This window comes from Nymphaea colorata, chromosome 9, assembly GCF_008831285.2.
Source record: "Nymphaea colorata isolate Beijing-Zhang1983 chromosome 9, ASM883128v2, whole genome shotgun sequence".
NCBI lineage: Eukaryota > Viridiplantae > Streptophyta > Magnoliopsida > Nymphaeales > Nymphaeaceae > Nymphaea > Nymphaea colorata.
Window position 1 is genome coordinate 17,380,378 of NC_045146.1, and position 24,312 is coordinate 17,404,689.

Below are 24,312 nucleotides of genomic sequence, written 5' to 3' on the forward strand. Positions count from 1 at the left end.
ATATATATATATGAATGATTATGAGCACTATTTAAAGGGTTTGAGATTTGAATCACATGGTTGCTATTACAATCCATGTGTTACTATTCTGAACTGCAAATGATGGCAAATGTGGTACCTGAGTTGAATAATATATCATAAATCCACCAAGCCTCGAAGCAAAATAGAATCTTAGAGACATAAGGGTAGAACATATGAATTTTAAGCTGAATATGATTTTTCCTAAGTAAACATTTTTTTTTTTAAAAGTCTCATCGTGCCATTTGGAAGATGAAGGGTTCAAACTTCATTCTATTATTAAATAGCGGCTGCTTGTATGGTTGGATATTAATTATACGGTGACCAAGTAAAGTAATTAAGAGATCTTACAGCTCATAAACTGGGGATAGATTTTAGGGGATGGATGACCATCCGCTAAGTACCTACAACCAATTAAATAAGAAACCGAAATAGTTGATGGAGACGCCATGCCATCTGTTATATCAAATAGAAAAAACAAAGGGAAGCTAGAATGGAATTAAAGAAATACAATGGGTAACATTCAACTACCTATTCCACCAGAAATCAATAATGCCTCTTGTTTTTTCTCTTCTTCTACAACCTGTGGGTCACGCCTTTCAAGGAGAAGGTCACGGGAAAGAAAATTTCGATAATGATCTTTTCTCAAGAGAAGTGAGTTAAAGCAAAACAAGAATAGCATATACATGAAATTATATATATATATATATATATATATATATATATATATATATATATATATAATGAAATACTAACGGATGACTAAAATTTAAAAATTTATTGTTGGCACCATATTATCTGATTATTGGGCCAGGCCAGAACTAAATGAGGTTATCCACTAACTGTTTTCTTTTATCGTCTTTAATTCTTTCGATTTAGTTGCAGCTACTAAGTTCTTTAATTCTTTTATCGTCTTTAATTCTTTCGATTTAGTTGGATACTGACGTGCTTTTGATTGAGGGTTGGTTCATCATTGTCTTTCTTTCAGATTAAAGTGCAGTAATTGATTGAGGGTTTTTCCTTTGAACTAAAGCCAAACTGGATCAAGCCGCAGAGGATAATCCCGCCGTCTGAGTAAACCAGCATACAAGTTTCCGGTAAGCGAGAGGATAATCCCATCATCTAAGTAAAAGCCTAGCCCCCCGACACGCCCTCCCCTCGGACACCGTTCTCTACACGTGATGCTATGAACATGTAATTTGAGTAACCGGCATACAAGTTTCCGATAAGCGAGTTTCCGATAAGCGAGAGGATAATTCCACCATCCAAGTAGAAGCCTAAGCACCGGCATGCCCTCCCCTCAGGCACCATTCTCTCTACACGTGATTCCATGAACATGTATTTTGAGGCACCATTCTCTCTACACGTGATTCCATGAACATGTATTTTGAGTGTACCCAATGACATTGTAAGACTTTGGATATGGGTATTAACATTATTATACTCACTCGATTCATTTATTTGTCCTAAAAGTGATTTTTTAATGTTTTCAAATCAATTCCCAATAAATTTAGTTGAACTGGTGAAACGTGGGTCATAATCCTCTCACTCATACGAATCGTCCTTATATCACATCCACTAGCGAAATCGAATAAAAAAAGAAAACAAAATATTTCTTGCTGGTAGAACTTCAAATCGGTAGTATCTTAGGCAAATATTATCAAAATTAAACTTGAACTTATCCATTCTTCAAGACGGCCGAAACCAAGAACACAAAATTTTGAAGCACAGCCAATAATCTTCAAGGAAACAGGTCATAGGTTACATAAAAATGAAATCTTTAAAAATGTATAAGAAAAGTACCAAAATGCCCTTATGGTAAAAAAAGAAGAAGAAGGGGACTCATAAAATACGCTCCCATGGAGCATGAAAATATTACGAAATCTTCGTAGTGGCTTTACTTCGCGTCACATATTTCCACGAGAGCGTATTCTTTTTTCGACCCATGAATGTCTATCCACAAATGGAAATTTTATGCGCCGTTCATCTTAGATCGGGGGTTGCCCAAAAGGCGGGAGTCGGGAAGTCCGGATCGTAGATCTGACGGTTCACATTACACTCGAATCAACGTCGCATCCGCATGTCGCCTGAGTCAAACGTCGAATTAGGGCTCAAATAGTCCGGGTGTCTTCCGCCCGCCACCGATTTCCCAATTCCCCACTCTTCTTCTCTAAAATGCGCGACACATCAACGAGAGTTTCTTGGGTTTAAACAAAGAGTGCAAGATATTTTGGACATAAAGGAAAGGTAAAAGGCGGGAGAGGAAAATTTTTTTTCCTCGTTCCGGTCTCGTCTCTCGGGCGGTCGGGGGGTTGGTTGCTGTCTGCAGTCCCTGGATTAGGGTTTTATTCTACCTAAGGAACAAGACGAGAGGTAGGGGGTTGCTGTCAGGTGCTTTTCCGGCGACGGGAGGATGGGAGTTCCGGCGTTCTATCGGTGGCTGGCGGAGAAGTACCCCATGGTAGTGGTGGACGTCATTGAGGAGGAAGCTGTGGAGATCAATGGCGTCAAGATCCCTGTCGACACCAGCAAGCCCAACCCTAACAAGATTGAGTTCGACAACCTCTACCTCGACATGAACGGCATCATTCACCCGTGCTTCCACCCCGAGGACAGGGTACGCGCCCTTTGCCTCTCTTACTTCTGGCTTTGGGTTCTCCACGTGATTTCTCTTGTGTCGATTTTAGATGTTCTTGAAGTAAACTGTTCGTCGTTCTCCTTTTTTTTTTTGGCGTTGTTCCTCCTTGCCTTGAGGTTTAGCTGTTGTTGCGCCCTTAGGATTATTTTGACAGTTTAGATCTGTACTTTTGGATGTTAACGGTCCTCGAGATTAAACTCTGAACTGTGGCGATAGGAGCGTCTTGTTTTGAAACATTTTTTTGTTTGTCCTTCACTCGTTATGCAGCTCGTAGATTTTGTTGTCGTCCCTTCACACTAGTTTCTTTTTTGTGGCTGTCTCAATGAGACGAGAATCTAGGTTTGTGCTCAAGTCAGGAACGAGTCTTCGTGGAGGGAGGAGCCTCCTTACCTTTGAATTGAAAACCTGTAGTTGAACTTGTTCCTAATCGTAAATGGAGAGTTTGAACTTTGAGTTTTGATAGGTGCTCTTTCAGGACTCTGTCTAATGTGGTGGAATCAGTAAATATTCCTGAGAGTGTCTTGAGCTTTTTTTCCTTGTTTTCCTATGAGGTCTTCAGGGACGGTTCTGCCGTTTTGATTTGTTAGAGATTGTGCTTTTCTGTTTCAACTTGCATATTTCTAGATGAAAATATCCACAATATCCACGATGGGAAAACAGAAATTGAATCATAAAAACTTATCTTCCAATGACTAACGCAAAACCAAAAAGTTCATTGCACGATCATCTTGGGTTTGGTGAACCACAAACGTTCTAGTAAAAGCTACACACAAATTCAGGGGAAAAGGGGAAATCATATAGAATTCTAGCGTGAACACAATCTTCGAATCTGCCACGTATAGACTTCTGACATGGACATACTTCTCCAAATCTGACGCATAATTTATACTGACCGATTGCTCGATTTGGTAGGAAAGAAGGGGAGCATGCAGGTGATTTTTTCCCTTTTTTCCAGGCCACAAAAAGAAAAGTTTCTTGTGTAGTCATAAATTCTAACAGTTCTTTACTTCTTTTAGTTCATTTTTAGTGAATGCTGAGAAATTCTGCTCTGTTTCTAGGTTGCTTTATGAGTTCTTGAGTGGACTCATAACTAGTTTGCAAAATTCAACATTTTTGCATGAGTTCTGCCATGATAGTCGTGCTCTTGCATGGTTGGATTCGATTGATATAAATCAGATTATCTGATTATGTTGCTTTCTTGCTATATCCTTTTACATCTCTAGTTTTAAATGCGGTGCAAAAGAATAAGTTCATGGATCTAAGATATTGCATCAACAATTGTGGATCTAAGATATTGCATCAACAAACAACAATTGTGCCTCGCCTGCTGCTCTTTAATTCCATACAGTTCATTGTCTCGAATGGTTCTATGATTTACTGTTTGTAGTTCATATCTATGCATACGTTGATCCGACCTTGTCAATATGCATAATTTGTAATCCATACAAGTCAGATATGAAGTTAGATTATGTTATGTAAAAAATTACTATTTAACATTTTAATGTTAAAAAATCACAAAAATAAAGAATATCAGGCTCCACACAAATAAAAGGAAGAAATCTAGAAAATTGGAAAAATATTCTCTCTTGAAAAAAAATGAATTGCATTAGCATAACAACATAACAAGTATATACTACCTACAACGTGGATACTTTAATTATAACTGACCACTTAAACTACTGTCAATATGCAAATGAGTATCAAAATGATTAGGTTACTTTTTATTGTGTAGAATTCTGAAGCAACTTAATGACCATAAAATTTGAAATTGTTTATTTGGACTTTGGAGTACAAACGTAGACTTTATTCCTAAAAATTTGCACAAAATCAGGCCTATTTATTTTCTTAATTTTAAATGTGTAAGAATGCCTTTGATGACAGACCTGTATTTAGCTTTAAGAAATTTGTATAACTTTAAGTTCAATGTTTTTCACTTTTTTGGTTTTGAAAGTTTATCGGAAGATGCACTTCCTATCATACCATAACGTGTAATGCAGGAGTTTAATTTAAGTTGTACATGATACAATGTGGTGAGACCACTGAAACTAGTTTTTAAGATGTATGGAATTGATTTCTTCGTAGTTAAGTTGCATAACTATGCTAACTACCAATACTACTTTGATGTGTCATTGTCTAAATTACCAATTAACCATAGTCAGTATGTTGCAAATGCTCATGGCTGCTATACTGTTGTTTGCTTCTTTATGCATTTTTTCAAAGTTAATTAATACATTTTTTTCTGGTTTTGGTGCTGTCAGCCTTCTCCAACTACATTTGATGAGGTCTTCCAGTGCATGTTTGACTATATAGATCGACTGTTCGTGATGGTACGCCCAAGGAAGCTTTTATATATGGCGATTGGTGAGTTGTCTTGAATAGCTTTAGTAAGGCCATTCCATTTCGACAAAAGACCTACACCCGAGTTCCATAGCTTTGCGTCTGCTACATGATCATGATTTTCCTACCCCTAGAGGTAATAAAGGAAAGGAAAGGGGCCTTCCCCTTTGAGGCCGGTTGTGGGCAAGGAGGGATTCGAACCCCCGACACCGTGGTTCGTAGCCACGTGCTGTAATCCTCTGAGCTACAGGCCCCACCCCATCTCCACTGGATCCGTTCCTGGGAGTACCCTCCAAAAGGAACCTTTCCTCTCCTCAGCCATTTTATTTCAGATTGAGAAGATGTGGAAGCACGTTTCTCTCTACTCTATAAGAACAATGCGTTATTCCGAGGTGTGAAGTGGGAGAGATTTCCATCTCATACGGCTCCTGTCAATCAACTTGTATTGTAAAACCAGCAACTACTTAGTCAGACTAATCATCTCGTCAATTCATAATCTCTGACCTTATGCTTTCCTTGTGTTATGTGTGTGTGTGTGTATATCTGCACACTCACATTTTGTCTCTCTCTCTCTCACACACATGTAGAGGGAAAAAAAAATCTAGTATTTTTGTTATTCTGAATGACCTATGCCTGACTTCTGATTTTGAGAGCTTAGGTTGTTGAATTTTGACTCTTTAATTTGAATGAGACCATATGCTAGATTTTTTGAATCTGTCCAATTTTTGAACATAGGATTACTTTGACGTGCTAAAATTTCCTTGTGTTTTAGTCTTTTAGATGTCTCAAGACATAACTTTCAGCTGTATTCTTCCTTGGTTTTACACTACTTTTGGCATTTTTAAAATCTTGGTCCAAAACAAGTGTTTGATGTTGTAATATAGTGTCAGTATCTGTTGATTCACTTCTCTTTCTGGCCATGTGACTGATTCTTGGACTTAGTATAGATGGCGTGGCACCAAGAGCTAAGATGAACCAGCAAAGGTCAAGGCGGTTTAGGGCTGCCAAGGATGCTGCTGAAGCGGTAATTAGTAGCCATTGTTATGGAAACAATGTAGTTCTTTATTTTTTTTCATTTCTTGTTCATCTCACAAGCCTCATTGTTCCTTGCAGGCGGCAGAAGAAGAGCGCCTAAGACAAGAGTTTGAGAAGGAGGGAAGGTTGCTTCCTCCAAAAGAGCAATCTCAAACTTGTGATTCTAATGTAATTACCCCTGGAACCGAATTTATGGGTGTTCTCTCCACGGCCTTGCAGTATTACATTCACTTGCGATTGAACTATGATCCAGGATGGAGGAACATTAAGGTCATTGATCATAAGTTTTTGTTTACCATGTATGATCTTATATTTTCTTATGTCACTAACTTTTTTGATTGTGTATTCTTGAAGGTAATCCTATCTGATGCAAATGTTCCTGGTGAAGGAGAGCACAAAATCATGTCGTACATACGTCTTCAGAGAAACCTGCAAGGCTATGATCCAAATACACGCCATTGCTTATATGGCTTGGTAGGTCTTTCTCCCATAATCTTCCTTTCATGGTAACCTTGTCGACCTAAATAATTGGTATATTCAGTTTACAGGAGCATACACATTGATAGTACTGATTTATTTTCTGAACACAGGATGCTGATCTAATTATGTTGGCTTTAGCTACGCATGAAGTTCATTTCTCAATCCTAAGGGAGGTTAGTAGATGAATTTTGTATTTGCTATATAATTTGTTTGTGTGTTTTTCTTAGTTGTTAAGGCGTGAGTCCACACCTGTCGCCTAAGTCCATCACTTAGGTGACATGCGTTAGACTGGCGCCTAGGCTGGACTAGGCACTAGCATGCCTAGGCCATGGGAAGGTGAAAAGTAACCTTCCCTTCAAATTAAGTCTTGTAATCTTATTATGCACTGTTATACCATAACTACTTATATTCTATACAGTTATATTATATAATTTCTGTTCTTTAAGTACAGTTTGCTGTACGTTAATTACATTTTCTATATCAACTCATCAAGTTTAAGTTCCAGCCATACGTTAAGTACATATTCTATGAAACCAATGAATTTCTGTATATATCTTATGTGCTCTAAAACCTAGGTTTATGGTAAAAATACCACCAGTTTCTCTTGTTTAGTGCACGTCTACTAATTAGAGAAATACATGCAGACCTCACTTTTGCAACCTGAATACAGATTTATTTTCTCATTTATGAGGGTGTTTTGTGTATTATATGTATATTATACGTTATAACTTATATGTACAATTTGTTGTAAACTTGTAATGTATGTTATATGTACTGATTTGATATGATTTGCAATGTGTTGTCCGGTATGTAAACAAGAATGACGTGTTTTTTTTGTGTATCAAACTGAGGCATCAGCTAGAGCAGAACAGCACAGTTTTCCAGTATGTGTTTAAGCTGGAAATGTACTCTTAATCTGTCATGTGAACAGGAACGGAACAGTTTTTGATGTTTTACTTTTTGGCTTTACTTACAAAGTATAATCATTCAATTAGAACAGAACAGTTTTTCAAGTTTTACTTGGAATAGAAACTTACGATTCAGTGAGTAAGTGCATAATTGTATTATGTAATGGTTAACATAACTAAAAAACCAAAAAAAAAAAAGGCTACCTTTTTTCCTAGGCGCTAGGCGCTGCCTTGGTGCCTTGACAACTAAGGTGTTTGCTAACTTAAGAAACCAAAACAACATGGCAGTTGGACATGGTCAACTTTCTTGGTATAAAAAAAATGTTTCTATTAATTGGGCTAGATACTTATGTAGTTATGCCAATGCTGTTTTGAGTCAAGTCAAATATTGCTAATGTCAAATGATTGGTGGATGTTCAGATTGTTTTTACCCCTGGGCAGCAAGACAAATGCTTTTTGTGTGGTCAGATGGGCCATTTAGCAGCTGATTGCCAAGGTAAAGAGAAGAGAAAGTTTGGAGAATTTGATGAAAAGAGTGCAGAAGCATCTGTCGCAAAAAAGCCTTATCAGGTATAAGTTTTCCTTTCTTTATCCTGCACATAGCTTTTTGCAACGTACTGCCATATTCAGCTTATTACTGCTCTGTGCCTCACTCTTCTCATTGTCTTTGCAGTTTCTGAACATTTGGACACTACGTGAATACTTGGAATATGAATTCAGAATCCCCAATGTTCCTTTTAAGATTGACTTTGAACGCATAGTGGATGATTTCATATTTATGTGTTTCTTTGTTGGCAATGATTTTCTTCCACATATGCCCACTCTAGAAATTCGAGAGGTTCGTTTTCATTTTCTTCCTAGATGGTAATTTGTGAATGTTTTCATTTTCCTAATTCATCTTTATAAAATGATCTTGTTTTACTTTTTTTGTTTTTCATTGGACTATGCATGAACCCATTTTTATTTTCTGTTTTTTTTTTTGAAACTTTGAGGGTATTATTGCACATATTTGCTGCTGACTGAATATCTGCTATATATAATTAGGGAGCAATCAACTTGCTCATGGCCGTGTACAAAAAGGAGTTGAGGGCAATGGGTGGATATTTGACCGACTCCAGTGAGGTACTGAATTTAGGGGACTTTTCTCCCTGTTTCTTTAGCACCATGACTTTTATGTAATCGGACACTGCTTTTTCCCCCAGTTAATCTCCATTTTTTCCTGTCTTGTTCGTTTTCTCTGTAGCCAAACTTGAAGAGGGTTGAACACTTTATTCAGGCAGTGGGATCATATGAAGATCAAATTTTTCAGAAACGATCTCGGCTTCATCAGGTCTCCACCTGGTCTCCTTTTGAATTCCAGATCATTATTCTGCTACTATTTGTTGGTTGGGCTTGGAGTATTTGGATTTTAAGCTCATTCACTATATTTTTGATGGCTAGCAGTATGTATTTAATGCTTCTAAGCATGTAAATGTATTTGTTCTTGAAAATTTAGCTTGTATGCTTGATTTCATCATTCTTGCTTGATAAGTTATTGTAGGTTGGTTTCCAATTAGAACACAATAATTGCTATGAGCGCACTCCACAGGATCCATTTAATTTCCACCAGGTTTTTGATGATACAAACTGGAGACTTCTTGTTCCTTGTTTTCTGAAAGGGATTCTATGACAAGGCATGTCGCATAACTTATTAAATATCTCCTGATAAATTTTATTTGGAGGTCTTGTTTGGACAATTTTATATTTTATGTGCTTCTTTTGATATTAGTTGGCCATGGTTGTGGGGCCATGTACTCGAAGACCGCATGTCTCTTCTGTGTTATATATGAGCATGAAGCTTGTCTCATTTGGTGGTCCCATCATGTTGTGGTCCATGATGAAATGTTTCGTGGCCTTTACATGTTAAAGAATGTAAAACACTCTTTACGTGTAAACACATCTGTATCTGCATGTTATTGCAGTTATGAGAACTTTAATGTAGGCCTTCTTGTGATGTTGGCTTGTAAGAAGCTGGAAATCTTTAGGTAGGAAAACCGGCTTGATTTGGAAACATTCCTCAGTGTGAATATGTGATTTACTTGGAACTGTTAGTTGACTTGTTTAAATAGGGCTATCATTGATTGAGTTGCCCGAGATCCTTTTATCATTAATGTTCTAAAGTGCACATTGAAGTTAAGTTTCAAAAACTTTTTGATTGGACCATGCCTAAGCCCCTCGTTGGCTTGGAGTCTCGATCACTATGACTAAGCAACTACTATGTTGTAGTAGTGGCATGGCGTTCTAATTCTTGCATTATAATATTTATGATTCTCGCTTGTCCAAGATTAACTGCCCATTGGTTATCATCAATGGGAGGCATGAGAAGGCTTAAACCCTAGTGTTGAAACAATGTAAACTCAGAGCCTGATGCCTTGGCAATCAGGCTCCAGTTATGACTGGTTACTAACTACTGATTGGTGATTAGTCCTGCTGTTTACTTTTTCCTTTTCGTTGTTGTCATGCATAGCCAGCCTTTGATGCTATGCCTCTATAAGTACGATACTTCAATATGTCCTTTTGAGTTTCCCAGGCAGTCTATATGTAATTTAGCAGGGCCTACCCCCAACCTGGAGTAGCTAGTGTTATGTTGCTCTTCTTGTGGAATCTCAGCCCTGCCATGTGTATGTCATGGTATAACTACCACCTAAAGAATATGCTTTTCCATATGACTTACAAAAATGAATAATCTTGCTGTATTTGTCTTGGAAATTTTCAGCGTCAGACGGAGAGAATTAAGCGTGAGAAGGCTCAGTCTAGGCGGGGAGATGATGTGGAACCGCAAGTTTGCCCTGATTCTTTAGTTCCAGTGGCTCGTTTTCAAGGATCCCGGCTTGCTTCAGCTCCTGTAGCTTCTCCATATCAGAATATAGGATCTGCCAACAAGTTTGCAAATATCAAGAAGCAGTATGAACTTCGTCATACGACTGATGGGATGTCATCTCTAAAAATAGATACGGAGCAATATGGAACATCATCTGAAAAGAGGGCTTCTGTTCGAGCCCAAAAAGTTGCCCGTGTTGCAGTACAGGGGGCTAGTGTTGGTGCGGCTATTGTTGCAGCTGAAAACAATCTCGAGATGGAAGTATGCTCATCTTTTCTGTGCTTTAAGTTAGCTTCATGCTTCTGTTTTCTGAATAGTGTGCTTGATAATGGAATATGCTCTTTAGAATTCTAGTAGGTCATGAAGTTTCTCTTGTTGTATAGCTACTGTTATTTGCTTATCTGAGTTCATGATTGGTCTTGGTTGCAGACTCGGGAAAACAAAGAAGAGCTGAAAGCTAAACTCAAGGATGTGCTTCGGGAGAAGTCTGATGTTTTCAACTCTGGAAGTCCAGAGGAAGACAAGGTTTAGAAAAGCCTATTGTTGTTGCTATTTAATGCCATTCACTTTTTTAATGGTTATGTTTGTGTGTCGGTCCATGTTGGATTTTTAGCCTTTATCTGGTGATTCCTATTTGTAAGCAGTCTTCCATGTCCCAGTCAGTTGTATGGGCTGGTCAATCATTTAGTTTTTCTTTAAGTTGCAAAAAACCTGCTATCGCACCATTTTCCAATTGTGTTTCCTTTCGTGCTTGTAGATTAAGCTTGGTGAGCCTGGGTGGAAGGAGCGGTACTATGAGGAGAAGTTCTCTGCAAAAACACCCGAAGAACTTGAAAATATAAGAAGAGATGTTGTGAGTTGAACAAACTAAACTAGCTTTTGATACCCTTTTTTCAATTATCTTTTCCAGTTCTTATCTTATCTGTGAAATATGGAATTAGCAAATACATATTCACAGAAGTTGTTAACTGCATATTAGTGCCATTCTAAACTGAAATTGCTTTTGGATACGGTTTAATGAACTTTTTGAAAAGCGTCATTGGAAAAAAATCCTGCTTTTCTGTATATATGGCACACAAGAAAAGCAAAAGGATTGTCCGTTCAACTAATATTGGTCCCTTGTGCAGTTATTTTCTTCTCTGGCAGCCTATTTTTGAACCTTTTATTTTTCAGAATGCTAAGCATTATTGCATATTTTAATCATATTATTAAGCCTTTATCTTATGTGCACACCCACACTAATTTTAGAATATTAACAACTCTGCTGTTGTATTTTCAACATTGAGTAGTCTTCAGAAGGTGACTATTTTTTCGGAGTGTTCCTACATTGATAATTTCTGATACTTTCATGTTATGAAATGTTAACAGTTTCTGTTGATGACTTTATTTTCTATAGATATCTTTATATTTTAACATTTGTGTAGTTTTCCAAGTTCTTTCCTTTTTTCTTCTCTTGTTTGGAGAAAGATTGAGGAAGGCACATAATACCAGTACCATATGCCAACTTTATCAAAGATAAGGTTAAATAATGTCTGGAAACACCATTCTATGTTTAAAGGAAAGATTGTGAACGTGCATGTAGTTCTGTTCTTTCTCCTCCTCTCCTTTTGGGCATGTCTTTTGCTGTTTGCTAATAATGTTGGTTTTTTGTTTTGTTAGGTTTTGAGATATACAGAAGGTTTATGCTGGGTTATGCATTACTACTATGAAGGAGTGTGCTCATGGAAATGGTAAGACAACTTCTGAGATCTGGAACATCGTGTTAGGATATTTGAGAATGAATTGGTGTTTGGTTGGCCATCTTTGTAATTTCAATTGTAATTTGGTCTTTGAATCTTTACTCCTTCAGTGCATCTGCACTTGTGCATGCACATAACAAGATGCAGGTGATCGTGCAGTAGCCTTTTCCTCAATTTCTTCCCTGTTGGGTGGTGGGGCAACTTTTCTGCAGGCTAAGGATGGGTATTAGTGAGACCCATGAGCTTTACTGGCATATTGTGAGAACTGAGTGACAAAGCTGCTCTTCTCCTTCACTATTTAATGCTACCACTCAATTTTGCATCAATTGTTGCTACCACTCAATTTTGCATCAATTGTTAGGTGTTTAGACAAGATCTGTCAGATTTACCAGTAGCAGCAGGTCAAATTGCACCTTTATCAATATGAAATGGGTTGGAGTTTGCCAAACCAAGAAAAAGGGCATGGGTTTCAGCTTAGTATGTGGCGGGATATGGTTAACACTTGATCCAGACACAAGGCCGGCTGGATCTTGTAACCTTGTTTTGTCAAGGACTAAGCAATTCCTGACCCCTAAATTTCATTGTATATGGAAATTTCTCTCCATTTGTTAAATATGAATGTGTTGTTTGGTAAGTGCCCTTTGGGAAAGAGTTGGATGGAGGAGACGGTTTTTAAGAATTTGGTGCCATTCATGGTTCTGATGGTACCAATCAGCCAATGGATGACAAACGTTCTTCATGAAGCTGCTCCGGCTGCTTAGAAATGTATATCTACAATATTTTTTGACAAATGACATACTTGTTTGTATGTGTATCTTTTGCTTTTTATTTCTCCCCCTTCATACTGTTCTTGCCTAAGTATTATTCATTTATTACGTTCTTTTAAGTTGGAGTACATCTACGTCAGAAAATAGCTTTTTAGTTGTATGTAGTTTGAGTATTGTGCTTATTTTTTAGCATCTTTTTCTTTGTTCACCATGAGCGTTCTCTTGTGCAGGTTTTATCCTTATCACTATGCACCGTTTGCTTCTGATATCAAGGGTTTGGATGAGTTAAATATAAACTTTCAACTCGGTTCTCCCTTCAAACCTTTTAATCAGCTAATGGGTGTATTTCCTGCTGCCAGGTTGGTTTTGTTACGTCTGCTTCCATCCATCTCTTTATTGAAGGGCACTAATTGATACTTTTGCAGTTCGCATGCACTCCCAGAGCAATATAGGCGCTTGATGATGGATCCTAACTCACCTATTATTGATTTTTATCCAACTGGTAAATCTCTTAGATTTCATTTTAATGTATTGATGATTTTATCTTACCATTCTAATTACTTTATTATGATATGCTGTTCAGATTTTGAAGTAGACATGAATGGCAAACGCTATTCCTGGCAGGTTATTTTCTTATCCTAGAATGCATGGAGAAATGAATTTGTTGTGCTATGTTTTGGATTTGACTACTGACTCTGTTTTGATCTCTATTTTGCTTGAAGGGTGTGGCTAAGCTACCTTTTATTGATGAAGGACGACTGCTTGGAGAGATTAGCAAGATTGAGCATACTTTAACAGTATGGTATTTTACTTAATGTATTTATGAATCTTGGTTCTTTTTAATGTCTTTGTTGTCTCTTGTTCTCAGAGCTATGTGATACTAATGTAGGAAGAGGAAGCACGGAGGAACAGTGTAATGTTTGACATGTTGTTTCTGACTGTTAGTCATCCTTTGGCCCCTTATATATTTTCCCTATATGATCGCTTCAACCAATGCTCCGCTAAGGAACGGTCAGAAGTGAAAGAACAAATTGATCCACAAGCCAGGTTTGTTTGCAAGCTTTGTTTGCCAAAAACCTATTTCATGCGTGTTTATTCTCTTTCTAGGAAGTACAGCTTTCAGCCTCTCATACATTTATCACTACTTTCTTTCTCTCGAGAACCGTTTGACAGTCCAATCAGCTGTGCTGAATAAAAAAGGGCAAGTCAGGTTCAGTTAGTTTAGCCTGTTCTCTAGAAGAATCTATTTTGTAGATAAGCATTGCAACTAAAGCTGATCCAGAAAGCAACTATTCAATATTCTTCCCTGTCGGCAGAGCAGAAAATGAGCTTCTTTAGGAGACAAAAAGGAAAATGTTACTCATTTGAAGCAAATTCCTTGTTCATGTTTTGTTTGAAAACTAGGTTCTGGACCAAAGTGCTTGTGCATGTTATGCTTGAAAGCTAAGGTTGGTTTCCTAGGCTTGTTGGTAGGCCGAAATGGTGGCATGGTAGCGTCTTGTAGCGGGACAAGAGTTATTGTATGTTCGTAAACTTCCCTTCAAAGCACCAAATTTAGGAAAATCACAATTCACTCCCCAAGGTGCACCTTGTCTTTTTTTTTTTTTTTCTTTTTTTCTTTCTTGGCAGCATTTTACGACCGATCAGCTAGGTGCGGTGTTGGTCAGAGGCTGCAAGTGAATTGAGGGGATGAAAGGGTTTGTTTTGCAGGTTAGGATGATCAGGGCCTCTATGCAGTGTCATGACATGTTCAATTTAGTTTTAACCTAGTTATCTTAAGTTATATAATAAGTATCATAATGCATTATATTATTACTATGCCCTCTTGTCTGTACCATACACGATTCTGGTAGACAACGTTCATTGTTCGCACTATAGATAGAAATGCATTTATGGGGTTTTTATGTTGCTGATTTTCTGGAGTATTTTTTGGTGGAAGTTCTCAGGTAAACCTCATGAAATTTCTAGAAGAAAGAAAAAGAACTCCAAAAAATAGCTAAAATGAACGAGAAGAAAAAATAAAGTCATAAGAAATGTGAAGATAAAAATAGTAAACGAGTTAAAATTTGCTAATTAAGCAACATGCTAGTTCTATAATAAATAACAATTAGCAAATCAAAATTGTCCATAGGCACCATATGTGAGTCTCAATTCATAAGTAATAATTTTCATACTGGGCTATCAACAAAACACTGCATGAGAAAATATAATGGCACCAACAAGATTTGAGGGTCAAGGTTTCAACTTTCAAACTACATGACTTTCAACGTCTTTTTGAACTTTCAACTCTAAGGGCATGTGCTTTAGCAAGGAAGGACTTTTTTTAAAAGATCTCATTTTTTATTGGGATAATATCATAATATTTTTGCAAAAAAATTCTTGTTGGTAGTCAATTGAAGATTGATACAAAACATCTTTCTTCTTTCTTTTGGTGATAAAAATGCGATAAATTGAAAATGATAGCAATATTTTGTGAATATGGTCCACAGATCACCTGTTTATTGGGGTTTATGATTTTTCTTTGGTCCTTGATCATCTACTAACGTTGTTATGCCTCTAGCATGTTGAATCTTTAAACCCTCTTTTCTTGTGAACTGTCACCTCCCATAGGTATCTGATTACATGTCTTCATCCTTTCAGTGGTGGGATGAATGGCTATTTATCTCCATGTAATGGAGATGCATGCCCCCCAATCTTTAGTTCCCCGGTCGAAGGATTGGAGGACATCACACAAAATCAAGTGTTGTAAGTATATAGTCTGCCTAGGCCTGTAATAAAGAGTCTCCTTTGTAACTACTCTGATCTTTGATTGTGTCCTAATCTCCAATTTATTTACGATTCAGATCTGCTATCTACAAGCTGCCAGATGCACACAAGCACATTACCAAGCCACCTGAGGGTGTGATTATGCCTCCAAAGGTATTTTTTTTTAATGTTTTCTTTTACTTATTTTGTGATTGAGAGTAAAGTTTTTTTTTGCCTCTTGATTTGACAGATTTGTGCTTAGATATTTTATTGTTTATTTGCTTCTTGAACCTGCATTGATGGCAATGCCATGTGAACTTTATTAAGCAAAGTTGCAAAATGCCTTGTAATTTCCTAGAGTTTCAATATTTCATGGATTGTAGCTTGCTAGCTGGACTTCCAATTTATGTTATTTTTGTGTTCTTATTGAGAGTGCAATAATGATTTAACATGATTTGCTTCAGCTACTGCAATTTCTGGGGTTGGATCTTGAAAAATAGTCCTTCATTTATGCATGCTTGCCCTGTGTATGCATTTGCACTTACCTATGCATGTCCTGACTCCCGCGAGATTAGGCACATAGGTAACGTATGTCTATGTAGGCTGGTTCAAGGGTTAGAACAGCTTTTCTCTTCATAAAATAAATTGTTACTGAATGAGCCCTTAGACATACATAAATTCATTTACAACACTTTTTGGTGGGTACATAGAATGGTTGGCCTCAGGTGCGGGATCATGGAATAGGTGACCTCCTCTTTGAAATTTTCTATGCTGAATGATAGTTTGATTGCACTCGTGCATGTGCGAGCACCAATTATGATATGTCTCATTTTATTAGATTTGGTGACTAGTATGTTTCCATGTCCAAAATGGTTTTGTGAAGCCATGCGGGTCTACCCTACTCAAGTGAGAAAAAAAAGAATATGAAACACATTTGACTGGAAAATGTTCTCGTGCGTGCTTCTTTCATTTTTTCTACAATGACTTCATGCTGTTAGTTCAGAATTCATGCTGTTGTTAGTTCAAAAGTTTGAGATGACAACGTATAATAGCTACTCAGTTGTCATTTTCTTTTGTCTTCTGTATGTATGGTCTAACGTTCATGTTTTCTCTGTTTGCTTACTTTTTTGAACCTTTTTCTATTACAATCGGACTGTTTTCTTGCAATTCGGTTTTGGTTTCTCTTTTGTTCTTAACAATTAGGTCCTTAGTTTTTTACTTTTTCTGAATATCGAATACAACCTAATCACTTGTAGTTACTTGCACTTTTCTGGTTTTCCACGTACAGTTAGTTGTACTTTGGTTTTCACCACGGCATTTATGACCTGCAGATTGTCACAGTCGGGGACTTGAGGCCAGCACCTGTCCTTTGGCACGAAGACAATGGAAGGAGATACGACAATGGAAGGTAAGCATTATCAATTTATGATCATGATGGACGGAAAGGAATTAATCATGTTCATTATATCTCAGGCACAATCCTCCTGGAGCAATTTCTGGTAAACAGCTTGGAGATGCAGCTCATCGACTTGTGGTTAATAGCTTACAAATGAAACACGAGCGTCATGGGCAGATGCCATATACTGATGGTGGTTTGATTGGCAGTTCGTCTTCCCCATACCAAAATGGCAGATACCATAGTCAAAACCAAAGGCCACGGAATGGGTACATTAATCGTGAAGAAAGATTTGTAGCCTCTGCTGCTCAGATGCATCCAAGCCATGCTTATAACCAGGGTTATGTTGATCAATCACAAGCGTATGTGAGGTCACACTGGCAGGCTCAACCCGCTCAACCATACCATCCTCCATATCAGAATGGTGTACCAGCAACACCTTATGGTGCAGTGCCTGTGCAGCGACCATTTGCTCCACAGTATATGCCACCTCAAGGATATGGGGGCTATGGAAGTTATGGACCAGTAGTAGCACCACCACCGAGTCAGTGGGGACATTATGAGGAACCCCCAAGTCGTGGCACTGCTTCCCGTCAATCAGGTGTCAACAGAGGCCCTGCCAACGTGCAATCTGTGTCCAACAGGTATTCATCTTTGGATAGGAGTAGCAGCAGAAGATATCCACAAGGCAGATATTAGTCTTTTGCTGATGCTCGCAGTGGAGTTCCTCCATAGTTACAGGCTGAGTTTCCTATAACCTAAGATGGTTGTATAGTAGCTAATTTGAATAATCGCAGTTTTCAGATGCATTCTTTTATTATATTGTTTGAAGAATTAGGTGAATAGGGCATAAGCCGGAATTTGCTGTTGAGATATGATCGAGCCCGAGAGGCCATTGTATCATAATGACATGGAATTCTCGTTTATATTGAAAATTGTAGAGTAGAGAAAATGAAATGGAAGAACAGATGCATCGTTGACGCCCTCCGTTCTTTGATCTTGCTTGAACATGGAAGTGCAGGCTTAGAATTCGTTTTGACCCCTATTCTATATGCTTATGTGCCGGTGTCTCCAATTAAATCCCATTAGTTTCCTTGTCGGACAAACGATATCCCTATGAATGCTCGAATCTGACGTGAACAGTGGGATTTCTTGGATGAGCAAGAGAGTAATGGATCCTAATTGCCTGGGGTCAGTCTCCGAAATTTTATTATGAAGAATTATCTGGTTTCTTCCTTTTCAAAGGATATTTCATCTGACGCATGCGTTCCCAAACTGGATACCCGCATGCCTTTTCGACAATAACATAAGTTTACATCTTGGTTGAATCAAAAGCCTTATGCTACTTGGTGTGCAAGTGATTGCAATAAATCAGCAGCACGAGAAATGTTTAACCGATATGGTGCATATTGGCACAGCTTGGTAGCAGCATGTCGTGTGGGGAGTAACAGGTGCATTTCGGGAGTTAGCAATGCAACTCCATCCGCAAAAGCCTGGAGTCAATTGTGGAATGCGATTTTGGAAATGAAGTTGCGGTAATCAGATTGGTAATTAAACAGGTTGGTTCTAGTCATGGCACTGAATAACAATCTAAAAGTTACTCGAACATGTTAGTGCGGTTGTCTGCCACCTAGTAATCTGCATACAGGTGGGTCTGGTAAACATTGCTCGACGTTGGTTAGTGAAATCTTCTGTGTTTTTCTGATATGCCAGGCATGAATCCGCTGGTTACAGAGTTATCCTATCAACTTCCCAAACTTGCGCCCTATGAGCCACATGCTTGGCAATCCGTGCAAGTCTTCACTCTGTCTTGACTGCTACTCATTGAATGAGAATTTCCGTTTGTGGGAGTCAGCTTCTTACGTGAGTGAAGAGCTTTGAACTTCGTGGAATCGTCGACGTGATATCACATGCTCCAATACCTGTCCTCCAAAATTTGTTCGCAGGGTTGGACAAATTCCTAAGCTAACCTATATGCAGAGGCACAAAGAACACAAATTGCTTCGTTCTTGGCTGTTGTCGTCCTTAATCAAACCTATCCTGGGGCAGGTAACTGGACACTTAACTTCATCAGAGTAATATTGTTAGCCGTCGAGAGGCCCCATGCTGCTCGCTGTAGAATGTATAGAGAAACTAGAAACCAATTAGCTGCAAAATATCAAGGGATGAGTTGTTCTTTTATAAAGGAATTGATTACTTGCTCACCAGTTTGGGTGACATCTACGCCAGTTTCAGTGGAAGGCTTAGTGATGCGTATTCATGCGACGCTTGCAGCCAAATTATGATTCATAAGACTTGCATCGGTGCTTATATGATAAAAACTGGTTTTCTGGAAGAGCTTTATGGGCCCATGATGGCTCCGGAAGCGTAATTGATGGCTATGACAATCCAGAAGAACAAATTCCCTGATTTAGATCTGTTTCTGACAAACCAAAAATGAAGTTCATGGTTAAAAAAAAAATCAAAGCTTTCAAACAACCAAACTTATGGAGGAGAGTAAACAGAAACAGAGGTTATCATTGATTACGCTTTGGTGACAACGAAGTGTGAATTGTTGATTATTGATTGCAATGTGGTGACTATGAGAGATGGAGGCAAGAACTATGAAAGAATACCAAATGCAAGTCATAATGGTTCCCGTGGTCAGGAATTCAGATTCTGACCAGATGTGACTTTCTGCCTGCGGATGAAGAATCAGAAATCTCTCATAATTACAGAACTTAAAAGGATGTTGGTGAGACGACAGGCTCCTGTGAATGTGGGAAATTCATCATAAGTTGCATCTTGCAGATAGCTATAGGTGGCCAAGGCAAACAGAGCAAGCTTGGAACGTGATATTGACAATGTCAATTGTTAGAATTAAGAAGATTATCGTGTCACTGGTATAAGAACTGAATATTTTAGGAAGGCAACTGTGTCAATCATATGAGAAATGGATTATCATATCTGAGGGAGATGATTGTATCATTGTTATTAGAATTCAAGAAACTCATGGGAACAACAGCTCCCCGAGTGCATTTTTTGGACTTGGATCAGCCTGCTTCCCAAGTGCAACTAATGTTAGGGTCCGCACCGGGTGGGTGTGCATCACAAGTATGGACACCCTTAACTTCTATAAAGATTTTTCCAAGAGAAAACAAACATTTCAAATGTTACGTGTTTTCCCTCGTTTGAACTTTTCAAAGGTCTGGATAGGATCAATCTCTGGCCGGTCAACCAACCAAAAATATTCAAATTCTTTTTGATATTTACATCTGTTGCGTAAACTGTCTCAAGAGACATGGTATAACTGATCGGGCAGGCAGTGGGTTGAAAGCGCATCGTAGATTCGATTTCCATGGGTGCTGTTCTCCTGATACTACAAACAGTGGTTCCAAGACACCTTTTAAAGAATGCATTGTACCCTACCCAGGTCCCGTACATAGTTAATAGCCCTGAAGGCAAGGGAAATGAGGGGTTTTTAGGCTTCTTTTATAGGTAACCTCCTACTAACTCAAAAAATGCTACCAAACCATATCAAAAAATTATTAACATCTTCTGTTTTTCTATGAGGACCCAAGAAAAGTATCACAGCATTCATGAAATTATGCCCCACGAAACAAGACGTGATGACGTCCACAAATTGAAATATTCTCACCCAATCAAGGATAAAGGATAGAGCTAGGCCCCAACTATTAATGAGAGAGCATAAATGCCTAAATCTTAGGGCGGGGGTGGCACTATAAACCTACCACCGTCTGGAATCACAGCATTAAATTATCACGCCGACATCGATCAGAAGCTAGCAAGAAGAAGATACCTGCGAAGTTAAGGATCTTTCCACGACCACCCAAATGACAAAAAGAGTAAAAGAAAGGAGACCACCATCAGAAAAATAAAAAGGTTACATGAAAAGATAAAAAAGAGTCCGGTCTAATTGGCTTAGCAACCCCAATTTTTCAACTCAAGCGGCTCTTGGTCCACCGGGAAATTAGTCTGAAAGTTGGATCCAGCGACGAAAAAGACAACTCCAAACGAGCTGTTTCCTCATTCTTCAAGTGTCCATTGTTCCTTTCCTCTTCTGGGTCATACGAATTTTGATGTTTCACCTAACTCCAAAAGCTCAAAAGCAAAGCTCAGGCCAGCATGCAGCGCTGGTCTGTGCCTCGTGAGAAGGACCATCAACCTCTACCAAGATCCAATACGCCAACGAAACCACATGAACGGCAGGACCCACCGAGAAAAGCATGTAGGCCAATAAGCATTGAAGCCTTGGACTTGATCTTGGCAGCTCCAAGACAAAGCCCCTTTTAGACCCACACGCTTTCTGTACCTTCCCTGGTCAAGAACCTCCATGGCTCCATCCCACAACTTACATCCTTTTCTAAGGTATGGGCAGAGTAAGGAGATCAATTCGCCATGGATAAACTGTCTTGGAGTGTTTTACCTGCTACCCAGATCATCAAATCTTGCAATAATCCGAAGATAACTGACTTAAATCAAACATTTGGTGGTCATTCTTAATAAAGTTCCTCACGGAAACTGCATGTGAACCTTGACCGCTAGTACCCACAACAGGTTGTCATTATCCAGCGTTTATATCCACAAAATTATTCCGGATAGATTCAAAGAACACTATATTGCAGGGTTTTATGAATCTATTCTAAGTTTTAAAACCGTTTCATTAGACAGTAACAATTTGCTACTGGTGCAACTACCCACTTCATCTTTGTGACGAATTAAAAGATATAATGGACAGATCATGACAAATTCTCAAGGGCATTAGCAGGCATATAAGAACAGTTAATTTGCAATAAAAAATCCCAAGTTGAAGTTTGGATTGAATACGATATTCACGAGGGCAGTTGTAAAAGGACAACGGCGAAGTCGAAGCAATTATTTTAATGTCAATGATCAACATGTGGCAACACTAGCGCTTCCCCTTTAAACGAGAGATCATATATCAAAACCAGTAAAGCAAGTTCTCGACATTATAGAAAACAATAATTACTTGTAATATCTTAAACACAAAAGGAAGAAACTTTGGGAAAGCCTGGAGAGCCGAACCGCAGATGCCCTTCAGTCATCGGCCAATTTGTTGGAAATGAAGGAGACAAAAGACATTATTGACTATAAGCTTCCCTTCCATCAAGGGGGAGCTTCATAAAATAAAAATAAAGATTGGAAGAGAAAAAAAAAAAAAAGGTGGGGGAATTAGAAAGTGCAATGTTAATTTGAAAAATAATGTTCATGAAAGTGATAACATGTTGCTTTAAGCAAGTGGGCTTCAGCCATCCACATCTTATAACAGTTATTAATTTGTTAAAAAAAAGGTAAAATTATCCCTTTGCTGCAATCTTGGACCCGGAATCACGGGGTCAAGACTTGGACAATTTGTCGCCGACAGTGACGACGGGCCCTCCCTTTACCAACCCTTCCTTTTCCCTCCCATCTCTTTCATCCCTCACATGAATCCTCTACGTTAGTCACTTACAGATAGACTACATTATCTCCTGCTTTTTGACGTGCAAGTAGGTTGAATCATTGGCCGAGGTAGGTTATACCGATTAGGTTAATCCACTGGTTTTTTAGGGACAAGTGAACGAAAATCCCACCATTCAAGTGAGAGCTAAAGCTTCTTCCTCCTTTTGCGCAGGTATCCAGGATTTAATCCCGCTTATATCATTTCCTTTAGCATGTCATTTGATTCAGTGACCAGCTGCCTACCAACCACTAATCCAAGCCCGAATGCCACAGCCCTTGTTCTTTCACACCATATTCTGCAGACCACTTTAGAACAAATGGTTGAACATTTCTTTCTACAAATTTGATTAATTTAAACTCGAGGGCCACAGCTCTATCTTTAGATTAGTAAAAAACACATGTTTGGATTGACATTTCCGTGAGTGTGTATTTCATGTGTTACTTCATGTTTTTTGGGTCACATCGGTCATGGAAGGGGGAAAATTCTTGTGGTGGTTTTGAGGCCATGCGGTGGGCATTGCCAATGTATACAAGAAATGGGGGCCACCTTCTTTTCACCAACAAGTACGTGTTGTCTTTGTTTAGCAACGTATTTCATGAATCTATTATTTTAAAGATTAAAAAGAATTTATGAACATTTAATTCTAGTATTTTATGAATATGTAAGATAGATTCATATCACATAGTATTTTATCTATCCAACGACCTCTAATTGAATAGTTTGGCGACATGTTAAATGAAAATTTTATATATATATATATCTTCAAAAGTTTGGAACACATACGCACTTTTGAAAATAGAGGGTGGTAAATGTTATGGGTCCAATGAAAGGTAGAGTCCATGCATCGACCACGTGTTGCAGAACTTAAAGCAACGCTTGTGGCTCCCAGTTATGTAAAGCTAGCTAGCAGGTTGCGTGAGACGAGGCAGCCAGCTGCTTTTGATAAAGACACTGCCGTGTTAGGAACGGAATGTCCAACTTAGAGAGAGAGCGGGGCTGGTGGACTGATACCCGGCGCAGCGCAGTAAGAGTAAAAGGTTGACGGATATGGCATGAAGGAAGAGGTACAACTGAATTCAGGTCACAAGTTTCAAACTCTTGCTAGCTTCTAGTTTTTTGAGGGCTGCCTGGTTATAAGACCTTTTCCACTTAATTTTTATATAAATATCTTAAATTTTTTTGGCTTCTTAATTTGTCAACTGTTATGTGTACATATACAGATAATGGAGTTCACAGACTCTGTACATTGAGTAACTATGAAGAGTACTGAACTGATTATCAGCTCGCCCTCCCCATCAATTTGAATAAAAATAATGTCCTGTCACATTTGAACTTTTTTTTTAACAAAATTAAAGTATGGTTTACGGTTTATACTTTTTCAGAAGTAATTGTATGCTTAGCACTTTATATGAAATATCAGTAAAATGAATTGAATAGTTCATGATCGACCTAGATAACTTCTATATTCGCGTCGGAGGATCTTGTCATTGAATGCTAGCTTAGCTATCATAACGTTAGTTCTTCAAGTATGAGTTGGCCTTCCTCCTCCCCGTTGTGGTGGTAATTGGACCAGTTCAGATGGATCCTTAGATGACAAGCCAAGTTCTGACTCCAAGCAACTTTTTCAAGCTCTAGAATGATGATCATTTAGCCTTCTCTTTATATTTGGACTCAATTCAGAAAACCATACCCAAGCCGAGAGACTTTATTGCTGGTTAGAAATTAGTTCCATTGTCTCTAGAGCTTACGCTTATGCTTACTTTGGCTTATGCAAGAGTTAACACCCATAGAACTCGAACAAACAGTTGGCCATTAACCAAGCGCCAGCCCAACCAACTATTACGTCAAACCAATTAATGCCAACATGAAATTATTCAAAGGCTAACACAGTTTGCATATATATCTTTATAAAGTATGCTTTTAGA

The 24,312-nt window shown here is 38.4% G+C and overlaps 1 protein-coding gene across 3 annotated transcripts in view; it reads left to right on the forward strand.

Annotated features, from left to right (window-relative positions):
* Positions 1–2,263: 2,263 nt before the first annotated feature.
* Positions 2,264–24,312, forward strand: part of LOC116260303 (5'-3' exoribonuclease 3) — a 29,516-nt gene continuing 7,467 nt past the window's right edge. The window contains exons 1-23 of one of the 3 annotated variants that reach the window (XM_031638537.2): positions 2,268–2,635; positions 4,915–5,017; positions 5,941–6,017; positions 6,107–6,298; positions 6,383–6,502; positions 6,619–6,681; positions 7,837–7,986; positions 8,090–8,254; positions 8,461–8,538; positions 8,660–8,746; positions 10,172–10,537; positions 10,706–10,801; positions 11,034–11,129; positions 11,936–12,006; positions 13,013–13,141; positions 13,208–13,284; positions 13,366–13,406; positions 13,505–13,579; positions 13,672–13,829; positions 15,423–15,527; positions 15,626–15,701; positions 16,859–16,935; positions 17,001–17,910. In XM_031638537.2, the coding sequence (XP_031494397.1) occupies positions 2,432–2,635; positions 4,915–5,017; positions 5,941–6,017; positions 6,107–6,298; positions 6,383–6,502; positions 6,619–6,681; positions 7,837–7,986; positions 8,090–8,254; positions 8,461–8,538; positions 8,660–8,746; positions 10,172–10,537; positions 10,706–10,801; positions 11,034–11,129; positions 11,936–12,006; positions 13,013–13,141; positions 13,208–13,284; positions 13,366–13,406; positions 13,505–13,579; positions 13,672–13,829; positions 15,423–15,527; positions 15,626–15,701; positions 16,859–16,935; positions 17,001–17,622 (3,228 nt within the window). In that variant the 5' untranslated portion in view covers positions 2,268–2,431 and the 3' untranslated portion in view covers positions 17,623–17,910. Of the gene's footprint in view, positions 2,636–4,914; positions 5,018–5,940; positions 6,018–6,106; positions 6,299–6,382; positions 6,503–6,618; positions 6,682–7,836; positions 7,987–8,089; positions 8,255–8,460; positions 8,539–8,659; positions 8,747–10,171; positions 10,538–10,705; positions 10,802–11,033; positions 11,130–11,935; positions 12,007–13,012; positions 13,142–13,207; positions 13,285–13,365; positions 13,407–13,504; positions 13,580–13,671; positions 13,830–15,422; positions 15,528–15,625; positions 15,702–16,858; positions 16,936–17,000; positions 17,911–24,312 lie in introns of those variants that run through there. The other 2 variants (XM_050079466.1, XM_050079467.1) reach the window with 2 other exon arrangements.